Raw genomic sequence first — 19,543 nt, 5'->3', positions numbered from 1 at the left:
GAGGCTCTGTCCTGCCCCAGCTCCCAGCGTGGGAGGAACTTGTGAAGGCTGAAATGTGATTTAAATGCGATTTAAATGTGGAGCTGAATCCCTCGTGACTGGGAGCAGGCAGGCTCCTCAGCTCAGGGACGAGAGGATAAAAATTCACTTCAGGGAGTGAGAAAACTTGGTTTTTCCTCCAGGATCTCGCCCAGGGCAATGCTGTGATTTTTTTCCAGTGGAAAAAACCCAGCGTGAGAGGGAGCGAATCCCCAGCAGCCAAAGGGATTTCGGGAATTCTGCTCAAGGAGGGGTTGGGGCAGCACTGCACCTGTGTCTTTGGGGCTGCACACAACCCCAGAGCTCCCACTGGGCTCAGCTGGGAGGGCCCCGCACCTCCCCGGGCTGTTGGGAATCCAGGCTTTGCTATTTTCCTTAAAAACACAAGAAAAAGTGGAGGAAAAAAAAAAAAGCCCAACAAAAACCACGAGAGCTGTATTGTAATTACAAGGAGCTTTAGCACGAGCCTGGATTTGCATTAATTAAACCAACAGGGAAGCTCCAATTGAGCAAATGAGGTTTTCTGTAGATGGCAGCGAGGGCTGGAGCTGGAGTTTGGGGTTTGCTGCAGGGACGAGCCCTGCAGGGAGGAGCAGGAGGCTCTGGGCTGTGAGAGCCGTGCTGGCGCTGGGGGATTGCAGATTCCAGCGGGAAGCTGCGGTGGCAGAGCTCAGAGAGGCCGTGGGGAAGAGGAATGTGTCCATTCATAGCCCGGCCCTGCTGCAGGCACGGCTGTGAGGGGAATATCAATGGGCAGCAGCACTTGTTCTGTTTGGAGTTGGGGTTTTTCTAATTTTTAAAGCCGTGGGTTTGGGTATGGGAGCAGGGCTGGGAGGGAGCCCTTGGGGTGCCCCCCTGCAGCTGGGGGCTCCCAGGGCCGACCCCCAAAGGAACAGGGCTGGTGTTTCCTCCCCACATCCCTGAGAAACAAAATCCCTCTGGGTTTGGGGGTGTAACAGCCCAGAATTCACATTCAGACCCCAGCTGAGCTATGCTGGAGGCAGATCTCACCTTGGGATAACCTTTAACTCCAGCTTTGTGCCACAAAACCTGCCAGGGTGGCCTGCAGCAGCCCAGGACACCCCAAGAGCCCTGATGGGAATGATCCCAGACCCAGCAGAGCAACCCCAGCCCCTTCCTCACCCATCCCAGGCCCAGCAGAGCAGTTTGAGCTGGGTCTGGCCTGGGGCAGGGTTAATTCCAGTGCAAAGGCCGCGCTGGGGCCGTGTTTGGGTTTGTGCTGGAGGCAGGGTTGGTAACACAAAGATGTTCTGTTGTGTCTGAGCAGCCTTTGAACAGTGCCAAGGCCTTTCCTGCTCCTGTGTCACCCCCAGGGAGCTGGGAGGGGACACAGCTGGGCCAGGTGAGCCCAGGGATGTCCCAGACCCTGCTCAGGATTCCCAGCTCACCTTCGGGAGAGGCTGAGCCCCTGGAATGAATCTCTGGGAATGATTCACTGGGAATGAATCCCTGCCCATGGAAAAGAGGGAATGAATTCCTGGGCATGAATTCCTGCCCATGGGAAGTGGAGACTGAATCCCTGGGAATGAATCCCTTCCCATAAGAAGGGGGGAATGAATCCCTGAGAATGAATCCCAGTCCATGGAGAGTGGGGGAATGAATTCCTGGGTGTGAATCCCTGGGAATGAATCCCTGCCCGTGAGAAGAGGGAATGAATTCCTGGCCTCCCCCTGCTTGCACACACAGCTTTTCCTTTCCTTTCCCTATTAAACCGCCTTTATCTCAGCCCACAGGTTTCCTCAGCCGTGTGGTTCTCGCTCCATCCCAGCGGCTGCGTGGGGTTGGAGCATTCCAGGGAATCCTTCCCGGGATTGGTGCCGCATCCTCGCGGCTGAACGGAGCACGGGGAGCTCGGGAGGAGCCGCTCCGGGCTGGGTTTCCGAGCCGGTGGATGAGGAGGATGCTCCCGCACCGCACACCCCGCAGAACAGAGCCAGCAGGGTTCCTGCCCTGCCCCAGCGCCCCCGGGGCTTTTTTCGTCTCTTTTCTGTCGGGATTTTTCTCCAGAGGCACGAACCCGCTTTTTTGGGCGGTGGCAGCGCTGCAGGGGGAGCGGAGCGGGGCCGGAGAGGAGGGTCCTGCCTGCTCCGCACGGGCTCCGGGAGGGGAAGGAGCCCCCCGGGAGCCGAAGGGTTAATGCCAGAACCCCTCGGGAGCCGAAGGGTTAATGCCAGAGCCCCCCGGGAGCCGAAGGGTTAATGCCAGAACCCCCCCCGGGAGCCGAAGGGTTAATGCCAGAGCCCCCCGGGAGCCGAAGGGTTAATGCCAGAACCCCTCGGGAGCCGAAGGGTTAATGCCAGAGCCCCCCGGGAGCCGAAGGGTTAATGCCAGAACCCCTCGGGAGCCGAAGGGTTAATGCCAGAACCCCTCGGGAGCCGAAGAGTTAATGCCAGAACCCCCTCGGGAGCCGAAGGGTTAATGCCAGAACCCCCTCGGGAGCCGAAGGGTTAATGCCAGAGCCCCCCCGAGCAGAGTCGGGGCCGCCACCCCTCCCGAAGCCCTTACATAAGAGCCCTGCAGAACTCGCAGCCTGTGCCGGCAGAAAATGGGATTTGCTTCTGCCCCAGCGCTGCCTCTCCCTGCTCAGCCGGGACCTGCCGGGCTCTGAGCGTCCCCTCCTTGCTCGGCAGCACCGCTTGTCACATCCAGCGAGCCTGAATGTCCCCAGGCACCCCAGCACAGCCCTGTCCCCGGCCTGAGAACAGGGCTAGGAACGCTGCTTTGGGTGTAAAACATTGAAAAATTCGCATCTGGAAGGCTTAAAAGGGGCAGAATCCTGCGGGTTTGTTCACATCAGTCCTTTGTGTGTCTCTGAGGGGCGGAGGGGGCATTGAATGATGTCGTGTCAGGATGTCCCCTGTGCTGGGGGATCCATCCTCATCCCATCCCACCCCAATCCCCATCCCATATGGGATTTTCCTTACCTGGGGATGGTCCGTAAAGGCTCTCCCAGCCCACCCCGCTGTGGTTTCATCACTCTGCACAGCCAGCTCTGTTGTTATCCCTGGGGATTTTATTCCCTCAGCAGGCACAGGAGCAGGGAGGGCTCTGCTGGGACCTTCCCTGGGCACTGTCCCAGCTCCTGCTCTCCTCAGGGCTCCTCCTGCCCTTCCTGGCTCTCCAGAGGAGTCACTTTGCAGTGCCCCGGGAGCAGCTAGAGGTGAGAGCGGCCGAAGGGCACACCCGGAGCCACCGAGTCCCCAACGCCTTCCAGAAGCTCGTCCCACTGTCCAAACTGCTCCTGCAGCTCTGCACGGGGCACAGGGGGTGGCAGGGTCACCACAGTGTCCCCTCCAGGTGACAGGGCCACCAGAGCCCCCCTGTGCTTTGGGCAGCCCCACCCCAGACCCCCCAGCCCAGGCGCCCCCCGTTTCCCCCCTGCTCCCCCAGGCTGCCGTACCCAGGTGCCTCTGCAGGAAGGCCAGAGCTGCCTGGCTGGTGATGGCCAGAGCCCTGTGGGGCTCCAGGCTGCCCCTCCTGCCGAAGATGAGGCTGAAGAGCTTCCCAGGGAGGAAGGCCAAGTCGGTGTGCTGCTCGTGCACGGTTCCCCTGGGCAGGGCAGGGCAGGGATGGGCATCAGGGGGACGTGCAGCAGCACCCAGGGGTTCCTGCTGGGCACCCACGGGTGCTGCCTGCAGCAGGAGGGGTGGGGGCCTGCCCTGGCTCACAGCACGGTCACAATCCTCGTCTGCCTGTTCCTGGAGCTCAACCTCCTCATTTTGGCAGCGCTCTCCGGAGTCTGGAACTTGTCAGAGTTGATGAAGAGCACGGGGCTGGGCACCTCTGGGTACAGCAGGTTCTCCAGGGGGAACATCCAGGCGTCCAGAGCCACGGCACACCTGGAGCAGGACAGGCACCACCAGGGCTCCCCTTCCCTCCAGGATGGGCCCAGAGTCCCCAGAACCCCTGCAGCCCCTGGCACCCCTCACCTGAAGCTGGGCTCCTTCACCAGGGCCAGCACCGCCGTCACCCCCCCAAAGGAATGGCCCATGACGGCCACCTTGGTCACATCAAGGTTGTTCTGCAAAAGGGACAGGGCTGAGGGCCCTGAGCCCAAACCTCTGCACAGACCCCTCTTGTGCCAGCAGGAAAAGCCTCGGGCAGCCAGGAGCGATCCTGGGGCACCCAGAGCCCCCCCAGAGCCCCCCAGGTACCTTCAGCACGGAGAGATCCCAGTCCTGGGGGAGGATGGCGGGGGCAGCTCTGCCGCCCGCGATGCCCTGGAAGAGCCGCAGCGCCCGCACGCACTCCTGGGCTCTCTGGTGAACCTGCAACCATCAGGGTGAGCCCAGCTCCTGCAAGCCCCAAATGGGGTCACAGCTTCCCCCAGGCCCCCCCAGGCCCATGCCTGCAGTGCTCCTCTCCCTGAGCTGAACAAACACCAAACCTCTGCGCGGGACACAGCGCATGTATCGGGGTGGTTTCTGTTCGGGGTTTGCTTTAATTCAGCTAATCTGGCAGCAGACAGCTGGAAATGACCAAAAGTCGCTGCCCTGGGGAGGAAGCAGAGCGGGGAGAGCCCGGGGTCCTCACCAGCTGCCCCCAGGCTGAGCCATCCCCTGCTCAAACCCCCACAGGCCCCCAGAACCCCCAACCCAGGAGCACACCTGGGTGTCCCCCTAAAACCCACCCAGGAGCATCCTAAAATCCCAAATGGTTCAGGGAGAGGCCGCCCTGACTTGGAGCCGCTTTGAGGCCACGTCCTCGGCTGCCCTAAGGACACCAGCGCTGCTGTCTGTGCGCATTGAAGGTGACAAGTGACAAAAAACTGCAATGCAAACCTCCCTCCTGCTCCCTGCAACACAGCAAACGCCACAATGGAGACTGACCTGGCAACTCTGTCCTTCTATTATCATTTCTTTCTCTTTCTCCCTCACCATTTGTGCTCGTGGGTTCAGGAGAACTGTTTCCCCTCTCTGAGCAGCGTGCCATGAGGCAGAGCACACACAGATAACAGCCTGGGAGGTGATGTAAGGCTGCCAAAAGCACCTCCGTTCCTAGAGAGCTTTTCCACGCCTGATCTCCACTTGCTGCTGTCCTTTTAAACGAGGCACAAACAGACAGAGGGTGGGGGGAACTTGGCCCAGCAGGAACCCTTCCTGCTCCCCAGCAAGCAGCTGTCTGGGATAATCCCCCAGAGACAAAAATCCCAGGGGGAACAAACCCAGCAGCTGGTGCAGGGCTGGGCACAGAGTCCTGCCGTCCCCAGGGCGTGGGGACATTACCCAGGGCCATGGCAGAGCCCAGCCTGGGTCAGCTGCAGCTGGACAGACAGACACCAGGGGACAGACGGGCTGAAGAGGTTTTTCTCATCTCTGAGGAGAAAGCTCAGCCCCAGCACCGTGGCAATGCAGCACTGGGAGGAGCATCCCCAGGGATGCAGGGCCAGCCTGGCTTGCAGGAGGAATTCCCAGAGCATCCCCAGGGATGCAGGGCCAGCCTGGCTTGCAGGAGGAATTCCAGCCCTCCCCTCTGCCCGCCCTGAGCCCCCAGCCTGGTACCTGCTTGTTTCTGAAATAAAACTCCTTCTGGCCCTGGGGCACCCGCTGGAAGGGGATCCACTCCTCCGTGCCGGCCTCTGCCGGGCAGAAATAGGTGGTGGCAGCAGAGTGGTCCCTGTGGGGCAGGAGGGAAGGGGACACTGGCAGTTCCCCCAAGGCCACAATGTCCCACCTGCCCCAGAATGAACGTGGTGGGCCCCTGGGCACCCACCTGTGCTCCAGAGCTGCCACCACGAAGCCCCAGGACGCCAGCTCGGTGCAGAGTGAGGAGTACAAGGTCCTGGAAGGGAGATGGGAGCAGAGGGGGCTCCGGGCAGGTCTGAGTGGGGCCAGGGAGGGTCCCCACATCCCCGTCCCAGCCCTGCTCAGGGCTCAGGTTACCGAAAGGCTCCCAGGCCGTGGGAGAAGATGATCAGGGGGTACCCACTGCTGCAGGGCTTGAGGGGCCCATTCCAGCTCACCGGGACTCTGCAGGAGCCTGCAGCAGGAGAAACCCCAGGAACGGGGTGGGGACACGGGCAGGGGGTGCCACAGGTCTGAATGGGGAGGGGGACAGGGGCAGGGGGTGCCACAGGTCCCTGCTCAGCCCAACTCTGCCTGCAGCACCCACCAGGCATGGGGATGGGATTGAACCCCACCGGGGTCCCTAAGGAGCCCCCAGGGTGGGCACGGGGTGTCCCCTCACCGATGGCAATGCCGAGCAGGGCGGAGCACCAGCGGCGACCCAGGGTGACATCGGCCAGGCCCCCGCAGTACTCGGGGCGGGGCACCCAGAGCGGCTCCGCGGCCCCTTCCCCGGGCACGCACGGGTAGAACAGGCGGAGGAAGAGCCCCTGAGGGACACAAGGAAGGGGGACACCGTGGGGACGGCACAGAGGGGGGTGGCAGAGGCCAAAACCAGCTGGCTGCAGCTGCCTTGCTCTGCACGGAAGCCTGTCCCTGTGCCCATCCCCATCCCTGTGCCATCCCCATCCCTGTGCCCATCCCTGTGCCCATCCCCATCCCTGTCCCCATCCCCATCCCTGTCCCCATCCCCATCCCTGTGCCATCCCCATCCCTGTGCCATCCCCATCCCTGTGCCCATCCCTGTGTCCGTCCCCATCCCTGTGCCATCCCCATCCCTGTGCCCATCCCTGTGCCACCCCCGTACCTGCCGCGTGTGCCCCACCATGACATCCGTGCATCCCACGCGGTGGGGTCCCTGCCCCGGGGGCAGCGCCAGCATCCCCCCCATGCTGCCTGGGCAGAGACAGGGCTCAGTGTCTGTCCCCCACCCCAGGAACCCCAACCCGCTCCATCCTCCCTTCCCCGCCCCTCTCCCATTGCCCAGAGCCCCCCAGGGACCCCCAGTTCCACCCCGTCCCAGGGCAGAGCCCCTGGGGGCTGCTCAGGGCTGAGACCCCCCCCGTTCCTCCCGCGGGACTGGGATCATAGGGGGTGCTGTCCCCCCGCGGGGACAGGGACAGGGGCACAGTGCGGGGCTGGCACCCACGGGAGCCCGCGTCCATCACCCCGCAGTGCCGAACTACAGCTTCCAGCAGCGCCCGGGGCTGCGGGACCACAGCTCCCAGTATGGCCCAGCCCCGGACCACAGCTCCCAGTATGCGCTGGGAGCCCGGACTACAGCTCCCAGTTGGCGGTGCTGGACTACAGCTCCCAGCATCGCATCCCAGTGCCCGAGCCGTGCCTGCGGCTCCCAGCGCTCCCCAGCGCCCGCAGTCACCCCCGCCGCTCCCAGTTGTCCCCAGTTCGCGGTGACCCCCCGCTCGCAGTGCTCCTGCAGCTCCCAGTGCCTCCCAGTGCCGCCCCAGCTCCCAGTGCCCTCACCCACGCAGCTCCCAGCGCTCCTCAGAAGCTCCCAGGGCCCCTCCCAAGCTTCCAGGGCTCTCCCAGCTCCAAGTTTCCCTCTGTGCGCTCCCAGCTCCCAGTAAAACCAGCCCAGTGTCCCCCAGTGTCCCCTCCCCGCTCACACCAGCGCAGCGGCCACAGCTCCCAGCGCGCCCCAGTGAACTCTGCCCGGCGGCTCCCAGCGCCTCCCGGGCTCCGGGACTGCAGCTCCCAGCGACACCAGTACGGGAAATCGCAGCTCCCAGTGACACCAGTACAGCTCCCAGCGACACCAGTACCGGAATCACAGCTCCCAGTGACACCAGTACCGGAATCACAGCTCCCAGTGACACCACTACAGGAAACCGCAGCTCCCAGTGTCACCAGTACAGGACAGAGCTCCCGGTGTCACCAGCACAGCTCCAATTCCGCCACCACAAAACCGCAGCTCCCGGCTGTGCGGGGCTGTGCCCGTGCCCAGCACCCCAAGCCCAGGGCTGCCCTGTCCGTCTGTCCAGCCGTGTCCCTGTCCCCAGCCGTGTCCCCCCCAGAGGCCAGCGGTGCTCCGGGGCTCTCGCTGCCCATCCCAACGTTCCCCGGCCTTTGCTTAATCCTCTTTCTGCAGCTAAAGCGGCCCCGGGTCCCCGGTAATCCCCTCTGCGGCCGGGGATTAATTCCCTGCGGGGCCGAGCCGGCCAGGCTGGCAAAGAAATCCCGAAAGGTTTGGTGACAGCCGCCCCCAGCGAGCTCCCGCTCACACAGCCCCGCTCCGGGCTCACCGGGGAAACTGAGGCACGGCTGGGCACCGGACAGAGCCCTGGGATCGCCACGGCCGGTGTCCCCCGGGGCCGGGGCAGGGCGGGAGCGCTGCCCGTGCCCTCGGCCGGCGGTGCAGCCGCAGGCGGGGGCCAGCCGGGCTGTCCCGCCCGTGGCCGCCATCCAGCGCTCCGGTCCCGGCTTGCCCGGCCGGCGGGGCAGGGCGGGGGCCGGGACGGGGTGGGAGAGACGAGCCCCGACCTGTCCGGGCTGCCGGGCCCGGCCCACGCCCGGCTCGGGGAATGGGGACAGCACCCCCAGCACCCCAAATTTACCCTGGCAAAGCCACCTGGGATACAGGGGGACACGGGGACACAGAGGGACAGGGGGACACGGGGACAGGGAGACACGGGGACAGGGGGACACAGGGCCAAGGGGACAGTGGGACACAGGGACACAGAGTGACAGAGGGACGCAGGTCCAGGAGGACAGGGGGACACGGGGACACAGATGGACAGGGGACACAGGGACAGAAGGACAGAGGGACAGAGGGACAGGGGTCCATGGGGACACGGGGTCCATGGGGACAGGGGTCGGTCCCCCCTCAGCCCCGGCCCCCCCCCGGGACCCCCGTCCCACGTGGGCGCAGCCAATGGGCGCGCGCCGGGGGCGGAGCTCCTTCAGACACGCCCCCTCCTGTGGGCAGACAGCCAATGGGAGGTCGGGGGCGGGGCAATCCGAGGAGGGGGCGGGGCCAGGGCTCCGTGTAACAGATGCGGGCGGGGGGGGCACGTGGAGCGCGGGGGGGACGCGGGACCGCCGGGACCGACCGGACAGGGGGGACACGGGGACAGCGACACGGACACGGGGACAGCCAGCCCCGCGGGGACTGACCGACGGACACCGCACTGCCAGCTCCCGGCGGGAACAGGGGACAGCCAGCCCGGGGCGGGACAGACACACGGACGGACGAGGGACAGCCACATCTGGGAGGGGACAGGGGACAGGCAGTCCCGGGGGGACAGACGGAGAGGGGACAGCCAGCTGCGAGGGGGGTAGGGGACAGCGGGACAGTTAGCCCCGGAGGGGACAGACAGACGGACAGGGGACAGGCAGTCCCGAGGAGGGACAGGAGGACAGCGGAGAGCAGCCGGGGTCTCGGACAGGCACCGGGGGGACACGGGAACAGAGAGCCCATTGCAGGGACAGACGGACAAGGTGACCAGGGGGACGCACACCCAGAGCGGGGCTGTGCGGAGCCTCCCGGAGCGGCTCCTCCGCCCGGCCGCGCACCGGGAGCCTCGGCGGCTGCTCCGCCGCCTTGCCCGGCCCGGGATGCAGCCCGGAGCCGCGGGCAGCCGGCGATCGGGGCTCCGGGACACGGCCCGACACCCGCGCGGGGCCGCGACCCCCCGAAGGTAACGGAGCAGGGCAGGAGGGGGGCTCCGGCGGCTGCGGGAGGGTTTGTCCCGGGGTTCGTTCCCCAGGGAGCTGCGGAGCGGAGTCCCGCCGCAGGGATGTGTGGAGCCACTTGTGGTGACACGGCTGGCGGCGACAGGACGGTGACGACGCGACCTCTCCCTTTCTCCAGGGATTTGAAGCTGGGTCAAGCCATGGAAATGTCATTGTGGCGGCTCGGGGGCCCGGAGAAGTGAGCGGCTGGGACACCGGGACACCGGGACGGTCCCGAGAAACCAGCAGAACCCTGGGCACAAAGCGGGGACTGTCGCAGCCTGAAGGACACAGGACGGTGCCTGGGGCCAGGAGCTGTCCCACCACCCACTCGGGGCTGGGAACGTCATCCTGGCCGGACTCTGGCCCCACCTGAGCCCGATGAGGAGCTGGGGCTGCGTGTGAACCTATGCAGACCAGGAAGAAATACATTTTCCTGACTTTCCTGGCCTCTTGGCTCCTGCTTTTCTTCTTCGGAGGGGATCAGCTGCGCCGTTTCGCTTTCTTTTCCGCGAGGAAAGCAGAAGCCCGGAGGAGCTGGCCCCGCTGGACGGATCAGTCCCTCCTCAAAAGCTTTGCAGAGCCCGAGGAGCTGCAGAGGGATGGGGACCCTCCCCTGCTGTCCCCCCGGGAGCGGCGGGCGGCGTGGCTGAGCGTCTACAGGAGCAGCAGGTGCCGGATGGAAACCTGCTTCGACCTCTCCAGGTGCGAGAGGAACGGCTTCAAGGTGTTCACGTACCCCCAGGAGCGGGGCCAGCCCGTCTCAGAGACCTACAGCAAAATCCTCAGCTCCATCGAGCGCTCGCGGTACCACACGGCCCGGCCCGAGGAAGCCTGCCTCTTCATCCTCAGCATGGACACGCTGGACCGCGACCGCCTCTCGGAGCACTACGTCCGGGACCTGGAGGGGAAAATCCACAGCTCCCCGCTCTGGAACGGCGGCCGCAACCACCTCATCTTCAACCTCTACTCGGGCACCTGGCCCAGCTACGGCGGCGAGCTGGGCTTCGACCCCGGGCACGCCATCCTGGCCAGGGCCAGCTCGGACAGCCGCAGCTTCCGGCCCGGCTTCGACGTGTCCATCCCTCTGTTCCCCCGGGAGCACCCCCAGCGCGGCGGGGACCGCGGCTGGCTGCACGGGGACTCGCTGCCCCCCAAGAAGAAATTCCTGCTGGTGTTCAAGGGGAAGCGGTACCTGACGGGCATCGGCTCCGGCACGCGGAACGCGCTGCACCACATCCACAACGGGAAGGACATCATCTCCCTGACCACCTGCAAGCACGGCAAGGACTGGGAGAAGCACAAGGACACGCGCTGTGACAAGGACAACGTGGACTATGAGAGGTGAGTCAGAGATGGGGGAAAGGGGGATCTGGGGCGATGGGACACCCCACACATGTCCCCCCAGATGCCTCTCTGTGGGGTGCAGCTGTGGTGAGAGGGAAGTTTTGGGTTCTCTGAGAGGGATGAGGGTTCACGGCATGGTGAGGAGTGAGGCGCTGACTGCTCAGGGCTTTCCTGCTCTCTACTAAAGTTGGAGTAATCTGGCCAGAGCAGCTCTTATCTGCCATCACTGCCACCGCCTCTAATACGATTTCCCTTTTTCCCAACGCTGATGAATGACGCTTTTCTTCTCCCCCCTCCCGCTCTCCCCCAACATAAACGTTTCTCTTGGAGATGAGCCCGAAACATCCCCCCCTCACTGGCTCCACTGGAAATCCCACAAAACTGGCGGGTCTGTGGGCGTCCCAGTGTGGGCAGCCCCGAGTTTAATTGGTGCTGGTGGCTGGGGGTCCCCCTGCGTTCCCCATCCCAAATGGACACGGTGCCAGCAGTGTGAGATGGATGCAGTGCTGGAAAAATTGGGGATAGAAAGTTCTGTGAGTTTGGGGGGTCCCATCCTGCCCGGACACGTGCCAGCTCCTCACCTCCCCATCCAACTCCTTGGGACCCATCACCAGCTGCTGAATCCAGGGCTGGTAAACACAAAGCCCATCCCACAGACAATGGGCAGGTGCCCATCCCACTGCCTGGGGACATCTCCAGGCACCCGGCTGGAGAGCAGATGGGGAGAGGCCACGTTGGGCATCATCCTCAAAGCGTCTTAGGAGGTGCTGGGAGGTAAAAGTGGAGCTGGGGCGCTGGCCCTGGGATTAGCCGGGGCTTTGGGATGGGCCAGGCACCACATGGCCCTGTCTGGAAGGTGCCACGAGCCCAGCAGGGTCAGCACCTGCAGCAAAGGCTCTTTGGGATGGGGCATCTCAGGACAGCGGGGCTGGCAGGACAGGGGGCCCAGGGTCAGCCCCACGCTGTGCCAAGGGGCAGCGGGATGAGAATTCCCCCCCATCCATCCGCCCACCCAGGTAATCCCCTAATGCTGTTTGCAAACACTGGGAGATTTACACCTCTCCCAGCGCGGCCTTGGCCAGGGATCGATGGGGAACACGTGGCACGGGCAGCGCGCTCGTGTGTGACCCCGAACCTCCTCCGCCCTGCTCCTCCCTGCGGGACACCGGCCGCAAAACCGCCGGCACTGCCACGGGCCGGCTCTGCGGGGGCACCGATGCCCTCCTGCCCGGGGAGGGGCTCCCACACTGGGCAGGGGACACAGCGAGACCCGGCGGCCCCGTTCACCCGGTGCGTCCGGGGCTGGCACGGTGGAAACCTCTCGGCGAGCAGAGGAAGGCTCTGCTGAGGGTTCCATCATCCTCCTCGCGCCCGAGGGGCTGCCCCGAACAATCCGATCCTGTTCTGGGATGAAGAGCGGCTTGTGGCCCAGCTGGCCCGCGCTCGGCGGGGCCGGGAGCGGCTCTGCGGAGCCGCCGGTGCCCGCGGCACCGTGCCCGGCCGGAGCCACCGAGGGGCCGGGCGGAGGGAGCGCGGCGGGCGCCCGTCCCGGCTCCTGACAAAACAAGGAAGCCCTGACGGCGATTGCCCGGAAACCGCAGCGCGTCAGGAGCGAATATTTCCATCGGGAGCGCTCGGCCCCGCGGCCCGGCCGGCGCCAGCCGCCCCACCGCGCCGGCTGCCGGCCAGGGCAGCCCCCGGCCGGGTCCCGCTGCCCACCGGGGCTGCCGGGGGTCGTGGCAGGGTCTGGGGGCCCAGGAGAGGTCACAGCCCGGGGGTGTGGCTGTCGCTGCTGTGGTTCCGCGGGGGTCTGGGCGCTGTTTGAGCCGCTGTCGCTCCTCCGGCTGCCCGGCCGGGGGTTGGAGTGTTAACGGGTCAAGGATTTTGGCGTCCTTTGGAGACACTGGGGAGGTTCGTCCAGAGGCAGGTTTTATTGTGAAACTCCGTGCCTTGGCACGGGGGTTGATTTCCCACATCCCGGAGCGCTGGGACGTGCCCGAGTGCTCCGGCACCCGCGGAGGTGACACAGCCTCAGCTCCCAGCCTGGCACCGGCACCACAGGGACACCCTTCCTGCTGGGACCAGCACATCGCAAGGGCTCTCCATGGCCTCCCACCCCCCGGCTGCCCCATGCGGGTCCCCCCCAGCCCATGCAGGAGCGGCTGCCCCTCCCCGCGGGCAGGAACAGACGGGGTCTGTCCCGACCTAAAGTCAATATTGGATTTTCCGGCGCGGCCGCAGGGACCCGGCAGCGGCCGAGCCTCTCCCCAGCACGGCACAGAAGCGGCTTTGAGAGCCCCAGGGGCGAGCCCGGCCGCGGGGGCCGCGCTGCCGGCAGCCCCTGCCCCCCCGAACGCTGCCAGGGCAGGCAGGGCTGGTCCTGCCCAGCAGGTCTGGGCACGGCTCAGGAGTCGCTGCAGTTTCGGCCTCGGGGGCTCGGGTGGTGGCCTTGCGTGGGGTGTCACTGCTGGAGGGTGGGAGGAGCTGGTCATGCTTTCAAAGGGCACTGGGGTCCCTTCCTGACCCCCCCTCTTTAAGGGATGCCCAGGTCCATCCCTTCAGCACCCAGATCATCTCTGCTCCCACAAAACCCGGGATGTTCAGAGCCAAAATCAGCCCAAACCGCTCCTAACCCTGCCCTGGCTTGGCTCCACACCTGGCAGGTGCCAGCAGCACCTCCGGGGTGCTCCCAGGAGGGGAGAGGGCCATGCCTGACCCCTGCCCATCTCCCACACCAGGTTTGACTACCAGGAGCTGCTGCACAACTCCACCTTCTGCATCGTGCCCCGGGGCAGGCGCCTGGGCTCCTTCCGCTTCCTCGAGGCTCTGCAGGTACAGGGTGGGCAGGGGGATTGGGGACCCCCTCACCGGGCTCTGGGGGCTCTGTCCCAGCCTGCGGGGTCCCTCCACAGGCCGCCTGCATCCCGGTGCTGCTGAGCGATGGCTGGGAGCTGCCCTTTGCCGAGGCCATCGACTGGGGCAAGGCTGCTGTCGTGGGCAGCGAGAGGCTCCTGCTGCAGGTACCGGTCCAGATCCTGCCCCACACCAGCAGCAGACCCTAATCCCAGCGAGGCGGAGCCCCCAGACAAGTCTGGGTGTGAGCCCCTCACAGCTGGGCCTGGCAGCAATCCTGTGGGCAGTGCAGGAGGCTCTGGCCCAGCCTGGAATGGGGTCCCAGCCCAGCTGCAGTCCCGAGGCTCCGTTCATCTCGGGGGGAAGGTGGGAAGGATCTTCCTGGGCACAAACCCTTGGGAATCCTGGGCCCGATGCTGCTCCAGGGAGAGGAGATGCGGCCCCACAGGAGGAGGGTGGCGCCAGCCGCAGCAGGGGCTGTCCCCTGGGATGGCTGGCATGGTTGGAGGGGCAGAGGTGAGCAGCCCAGCCGCTGAGGTGAGGACCCCTCTGCCCCCCGGCACAGATCCCCTCTGCCGTGCGCTGCATCCGCCCCGAGCGCGTGCTGGCCTTCCAGCAGCAGACCCAGTTCCTGTGGGATGCCTACTTCTCCTCCGTGGACAAGATCGTGCACACCACGCTGGAGGTGAGCCCCCCACCCCGAGCCCCCTCCCCGGTCACCGCCGGGCCGCTGGGGCATCACCGGCGCCTCCGGCAGATCATCAAGGACCGGCTGTCTCCGCACCGCTCCCGCTCCCGCCGGCTCTGGAACGCGCTGCCCGGGGGGCTCCTGGTCCTGCCCGACTTCTCCACCCACCTCGGGGATTTTCCCTTCTACTACCTGCACCACGGTAGGGCCCTGCCTGCCCCGGCTGAGCCCGGCAAACTCGGGCCGTGGCCGACACCCCTCCTGCCCCTTTCCCACGCTTTTTTCAGGCTACAGCCCCTCCAAGAAGTTCACGGCTTTCATCCGGGCGGTCTCGCAGGCAGGGTCGCTGTCCCAGCCCATCCTCAGGCTCATCCAAGCCGTCTCTGGATCTCAGTACTGCGCCCAGGTGGGAGGAGCAGAGTCCCAGGAATCCGGGGAATGGCAGGGCTGGGTCCTGCGGGGACCAGGAGAGGGGGTGGGTGGCTTTAGGGGTGGAGGGGGTGGCTGGTGGTGTCACCTTTGGGTGGGCAGAGCTGTTTCCCAAGCCCTTGGGACCACCTGGGGGTTTATCCTGGTCCAAACTGTCTCTAGATGGTTTTGGGATGGTCTGGGCTGGAGCAGAGAACCCGCCCAACCCCTCTGGCCACGCCTGTCCTGCCCCTTGCAGATCGTGGTCCTGTGGAGCTGCGAGAAGCCACCGCCCCCGAGCGGGAAATGGCCCCAGAGCAGCGTGCCCCTGACCATCATCCAGGGCAGGAGGAAGGTGAGGGGACCAGGGCAGGGGCAGGGAGCAGGGACAGGGGCAGGGGAACAGGGACAGGGGCAGGGACCATGGAGGGACACGGGCAGGGGGCTGGGACAGCCACCCCAGGGCACCATCCTGTCCTTTCTTCCTCCCCCCACAGCTCAGCGACCGCTTCTTCCCGTTCGGGGCCATCCAGACGGACGCGGTGCTGAGCCTGGACGAGGACACCGCCCTCTCCACCAGCGAGGTGAGGCCCTGGCCCCGGCTCCCTGGGGCTGTCCCCATGTCCCCGTGTCCCCCAGGGGCAGCGTGGCGGGTGACACCGTGCCCCTCCCGTGCCCCTCCCGTGCCAGGTGGATTTTGCCTTCTCGGTGTGGCTCAGCTTCCCCGAGCGCATCGTGGGCTTCCCCACGCAGAGCCACTTCTGGGACGCCGAGCGGGGCCGCTGGGGCTACACCTCCAAATGGACCAACGAGCTCTCCATGGTGCTCACCGCCGCCGCCTTCTACCACCGGTACCGGCCCGGGGGGGGCTGCGGGGGCCGGGGGGGCTGCGGGGGGCTCAGTCACCCCTGGCCCTCACCCCGTTCTCCCCCCAGGTACTACCACAGCCTCTTCACCGAGTACCTGCCCGCGGGGCTGCGGGAGCTGGTGGACGGGCTGGCGGCCTGCGAGGACATCCTGATGAACGTCCTGGTGGCCGCTGTCACCAAGCTGCCGCCCATCAAGGTGACGCAGCGCAAGCAGCACAAGGAGGGGGTGGCCCGGCCGGCGGAGTGCGGCCAGGGGGCTGCGGGGACCCCCCCGGGCCCGCAGCCCGCTCCTGCCGGGGCGGGGGGCACGGCCGGCGGCCGGCGCCTCTCCCAGCGCCAGGACTGCCTGAACCAGCTGGCAAACTGGTTCGGCTACATGCCCCTGGTGTCCTCCCGGCTGCGCCTCGACCCCGTCCTCTTCAAGGACCAGGTCTCGGTGCTGCGCAAGAAATACCCGAGCCTGGAGAAGCCGTGAGGGCGGCCGGGGTCGGGCCGGGCTCCGGGGGCAGGATCGCTGCTGCTGCTGACGGGGTTTTACTCGTTATTGGCTTTTACCAGTGCAATAAAGGAGGGGGAAGAGGTAGGATCCGGATGTGGAATGGAGGAAAGGCTGTGGGATTTGGGGAGCACCAGGTTTTGGGTGCTGCAACACTTCTGCCGTCGGCACCCTGGGAATAACCCGGGCAGCACCCCCAGCCCTGCGGGGAGGGAGAGTCCTTCACCTTCCCGAGGGCAAACAGAGGAGCGATAAGAGCTGTGTGTGACCTGCCTCCCTCGCTCCAGCTGCGTCCCCCGCAGTCCCTGGGCAGCCCAGCACCCCCCATTGCCTCGCAGCGCTCCCCAGAAAAGGGAAAAAGGGTGTTCCAGCTGGCTTTCCTCCCAGCTGAACAGAAATACGGAATATTAGGTGGCCTCCAACAGCCGCTCTCGGGCTGCCGCAGCCCTGGGTGTGTCCTTGGCTCCGGCAGGTAGCGGAGATAACAGCCAGAGCCAGCATCCCCCCGCACAGCCCCGTGTGCTCCGCTTTATTTGCCGCACGTGGGAAGTCCCCGGCCGTCAGTCGCGGGGGGGCTGGCACTCCCGGCAGTCCCGCATCTCCTCGGAGTAGCTCTCCACCTGGATGGTGGTGCTGTGGAAGCGGAAGGCGCCCTGCAGCCGGGAGCTGGCCTCCTCCAGCACCTCCTGCGCGCTGGCAGCCGCGTCTGCGGGGGGAAAGGTGGGGATGTGGGGGTGCGGGGAGCCCCGACCCTCCCTGCCCATTGTCACACCCCCTGATGGCTCTGTCCCCCCTGTCCCCCCCTGTGACACTCCCTGATGGCTCTGTCCTGCCTGTCCCCCGCTGTGGCACTCACTGATGGCGATGTGCACGGAGAGCAGCGGCTGGGCCGCGGTCAGGGCCCAGATGTGCAGGCTGTGCACGGCCTCCACGCCCCGCACCGCCAGCAGCGTGTCCCGCACGGCGTTGAAATCCATCCCCTTGGGGGTCCCTGGGGGCAGACCCACGGCGGCTGCAGGGACGGGGCCCAGGGCACCCCTGGGTGCCCCCGTCCCCCCACCCCGGGGGTCCCTACCCTCCATGAGGACGAGCAGGACGTCCCGGAGGATGGTCAGCGTTGTGCCCAGCACCAGCGCCGAGAACAGGAAGGTGCAGATGGGATCCACGTACTTGTACTCGGGCTGGGGAGGGGGTGACAGGGGTGAGACCCCCGTGGCACCACCACTGCACCCCAAACCCCATCGGGACCAGCAGGGCGGGCACACAGTCCTGGCTGTCCCACCCTGTGCCTGGCCACGGCTGTCTGGAGCTGCTGTCCCCGTGTCCCCAGCACCCCCTTTGCCCCCAGCCCCCGTTTGCCGCCAGCTGCCCCAGACCTTGAAGAAGATGATGTAGGAGGCGATGAGGACGCCGAGGCTCTGCAGCAGGTCCCCCAGCACGTGCACGAAGGCGGCGCGGACGCTGGCGTTGGGCTGCTCGCCCCCTGGCCCGTGGCTGTGCCCGTGCCCCGTCTGGTGCAGAGCCAGCCCCATCCTGCGGGCAGGGCACTGCTGACACCCCGGGGGCCCTCAGGCTCAGGGAGGGGACACCCCGGGACAGGGGTGGCACATGCGGCAGCACCTACACGATGTTGACGGCCACGGCGCAGGCGGAGGTGATGAGCATCGCCCCACCCTCGATGTCGTAGTCACCCGAGAGCAGGCGCTGCGCCCCCAGGTAAACCAGGACCCCCGTCACCACCCAGATGGAGAGCACGGAGAGCAGAGCCCCCAGGATCTCTGCGGAGAGACCCCCGATGGCTGCCTCACTGCCGTGCCACCCCCAGCAGCATCCCCGGCAGCGCTGGGCACGGTGTGGGCACCCAGCACCCATCCCTGGTGGTGCTGGGCACGGTGTGGGCACCCAGCAGCATCCCTGGTGGTGCTGGGCACGGTGTGGGCACCCAGCACCCATCCCTGGTGGTGCTGGGCACGGTGTGGGCACCCAGCACCATCCTTGGTGGTGCTGGGCACGGTGTGGGCACCCAGCACCCATCCTGGGATGCTCCTTGCACAGGGCTGGCAGCGCCTCTGCCCTGCCCTGTTCACGGTGCCAGGACCTTGCCAGGGCTCCCCCAGCCCCTCGGGGCACCCCAGAGCCCCTGGGTCGCACAGGGACACCCCGGGGTGCTCCGATGTCACCCTCGGGGCGGTGCCACCGCGTTACCTGCCCGGTGCCACCCGAAGTTCATGGTTTTGGTGGGGGGCCGCGAGGACACCCAGAGGGCAAAGAGGCTGATCATGATGCTGGCAAAGTCCGTCAGCAGGTGGGCAGCGTCCGTCAGGATGACCAGGCTGTGTGCCAGGTACCCACCTGCAGGGACATCGGGGGACATGGCAGGGTCCTGCCCCGAGCTGGGCACAGCTCAGCTCACCCCGAGCCACAGGCGGGTCCCACTGGGTGTTCTGAGCCACAGGAAGCCAGCAGGGAGCTCCGGCCGCTCCCTCAGCGGGGAACCAGGACCAGAGGGGCTCTGGGGTGACCCCACGGAGCCGGCACCCCGCACTCACCCACGGCTTCCCCCACCATGAAGAAGAGGCAGATGCCAGCGGCCAGGTAGAGCTTCCTGCGCGCCCGCTGCTGCTGCCCGGGGTGGCCGCCGGCGGCCCGCGTGTGGCAGTGCTGCCCACGCCGTGTGCCCAGCTCCAGCGCGGGCTCCTGTCCGTGCGCCGCGCTCTGTCCGTCCTTCCGCGCGGCCCCCACGTAGCACCTGCGGCCAGCGCGGGGCTGGGGGCTTCGGCGCACCCGGGCGCTCCCCAGCCCGCTCCCCCAGACCCCGCTCGGGAGCCGCAGAGCAGCGGGGCCCGGCACCCCCAGCCCCCCGGGCACCCCCGTACCCGCCGCTGCCCTCGCTCAGCAGGTGCCGCTTCTCGTCGCCGGCCGCCATCCTCCTCCTCCTCCTCCTCCTGAGCCCGGGGGCTCGGCGCGGTGACCCCGGCGTGCGGCCGGCGCTGGTGGCAGCCGGTGGCCTTGGCTCGTGTGAAGAGCCGGGATTCGTGTGCAAATCCCGGCTGGAGGAGGGACGGCCAGGCCGGCTGCAAAGCGCCCGCGGGGCCTGCCCCGGGCTGGGCCCCCTCGCCCGCCAACGGGGGGCTGTGCTGCTGCTGGGGGGGGATTGCTGTGGGACCCCCCCCGAGTGTCCCCAGGAGCTGCACAGACCCGGGCTGGGTGCAGAGGGGGATGGAACGGCCCCATGTCCCCTCCAAAGCACACGGTGACCCCCCGTCCCCGCTTTGGAACCCCCCCA

General features: G+C 66.6%; 3 protein-coding genes across 4 annotated transcripts; 1 reads left to right on the top strand and 2 right to left on the bottom strand.

Annotated features, from left to right (window-relative positions):
- Positions 1 to 3,173: 3,173 nt before the first annotated feature.
- Positions 3,174 to 6,795, bottom strand: PAFAH2 (platelet activating factor acetylhydrolase 2). The gene is made up of 10 exons (XM_030964761.1): positions 6,712 to 6,795; positions 6,247 to 6,394; positions 5,943 to 6,039; positions 5,773 to 5,841; positions 5,562 to 5,676; positions 4,215 to 4,328; positions 3,990 to 4,081; positions 3,729 to 3,899; positions 3,461 to 3,609; positions 3,174 to 3,309 (listed from the first exon to the last, which is right to left on the bottom strand). Exons 1-10 carry the CDS (start codon positions 6,793 to 6,795, stop codon positions 3,215 to 3,217), a joined length of 1,134 nt encoding a protein of 377 aa, XP_030820621.1. The 3' UTR covers positions 3,174 to 3,214.
- Positions 6,796 to 9,247: 2,452 nt separating this feature from the next.
- On the top strand, positions 9,248 to 16,330 carry EXTL1 (exostosin like glycosyltransferase 1). 2 transcript variants are annotated; one of them, XM_030964756.1, is made up of 11 exons: positions 9,248 to 9,562; positions 9,736 to 10,940; positions 13,682 to 13,775; positions 13,856 to 13,963; positions 14,362 to 14,481; positions 14,554 to 14,686; positions 14,772 to 14,890; positions 15,152 to 15,247; positions 15,390 to 15,476; positions 15,583 to 15,743; positions 15,828 to 16,330. In XM_030964756.1, exons 2-11 carry the CDS (start codon positions 10,006 to 10,008, stop codon positions 16,234 to 16,236), a joined length of 2,262 nt encoding a protein of 753 aa, XP_030820616.1. In that variant the 5' UTR covers positions 9,248 to 9,562; positions 9,736 to 10,005; the 3' UTR covers positions 16,237 to 16,330. The 2 variants fall into 2 exon arrangements, with proteins under 2 accessions (XP_030820616.1, XP_030820618.1); XM_030964758.1 differs by lacking the exon at positions 13,856 to 13,963.
- A 487-nt stretch (positions 16,331 to 16,817) lies between these two features.
- SLC30A2 (solute carrier family 30 member 2) lies at positions 16,818 to 19,183 on the bottom strand. Its single transcript, XM_030964667.1, has 8 exons — positions 19,134 to 19,183; positions 18,807 to 19,006; positions 18,463 to 18,609; positions 17,882 to 18,035; positions 17,634 to 17,790; positions 17,333 to 17,438; positions 17,114 to 17,248; positions 16,818 to 16,963 (listed from the first exon to the last, which is right to left on the bottom strand). The coding sequence occupies exons 1-8, from the start codon at positions 19,181 to 19,183 to the stop codon at positions 16,818 to 16,820; spliced, it is 1,095 nt and encodes a 364-aa protein (XP_030820527.1).
- Between the last annotated feature and the right edge of the window lie 360 nt (positions 19,184 to 19,543).

Source organism: Camarhynchus parvulus, chromosome 23 (genome assembly GCF_901933205.1).
Source record: "Camarhynchus parvulus chromosome 23, STF_HiC, whole genome shotgun sequence".
NCBI classification, from domain to species: domain Eukaryota; kingdom Metazoa; phylum Chordata; class Aves; order Passeriformes; family Thraupidae; genus Camarhynchus; species Camarhynchus parvulus.
The sequence above is the reverse complement of the archived record's forward strand: the minus strand, read 5'-3'. Positions and strand labels throughout refer to the sequence as shown.

Coding starts and splice junctions, on each gene's coding strand:
- PAFAH2 (XM_030964761.1), bottom strand. CDS start 6,795: ATGGGGGGGATGCTGGCGCTGCCCCCGGGGCAGGGACCCCACCGCGTG. Junction 6,040..6,246: donor CCTGCTCGGCATTGCCATCG/GTGAGGGGACAC, acceptor CTCCTGCTGCAG/GCTCCTGCAGAGTCCCGGTG. Junction 4,082..4,214: donor GGGATCTCTCCGTGCTGAAG/GTACCTGGGGGG, acceptor TCCCTTTTGCAG/AACAACCTTGATGTGACCAA.
- EXTL1 (XM_030964756.1), top strand. CDS start 10,006: ATGCAGACCAGGAAGAAATACATTTTCCTGACTTTCCTGGCCTCTTGG. Junction 14,687..14,771: donor CTTCTACTACCTGCACCACG/GTAGGGCCCTGC, acceptor CGCTTTTTTCAG/GCTACAGCCCCTCCAAGAAG. Junction 15,477..15,582: donor CCGCCCTCTCCACCAGCGAG/GTGAGGCCCTGG, acceptor CTCCCGTGCCAG/GTGGATTTTGCCTTCTCGGT.
- SLC30A2 (XM_030964667.1), bottom strand. CDS start 19,183: ATGGCGGCCGGCGACGAGAAGCGGCACCTGCTGAGCGAGGGCAGCGGC. Junction 19,007..19,133: donor CTGAGCGAGGGCAGCGGCGG/GTACGGGGGTGC, acceptor CGCTGGCCGCAG/GTGCTACGTGGGGGCCGCGC. Junction 17,791..17,881: donor GCCGTGGCCGTCAACATCGT/GTAGGTGCTGCC, acceptor CCCTGCCCGCAG/GATGGGGCTGGCTCTGCACC.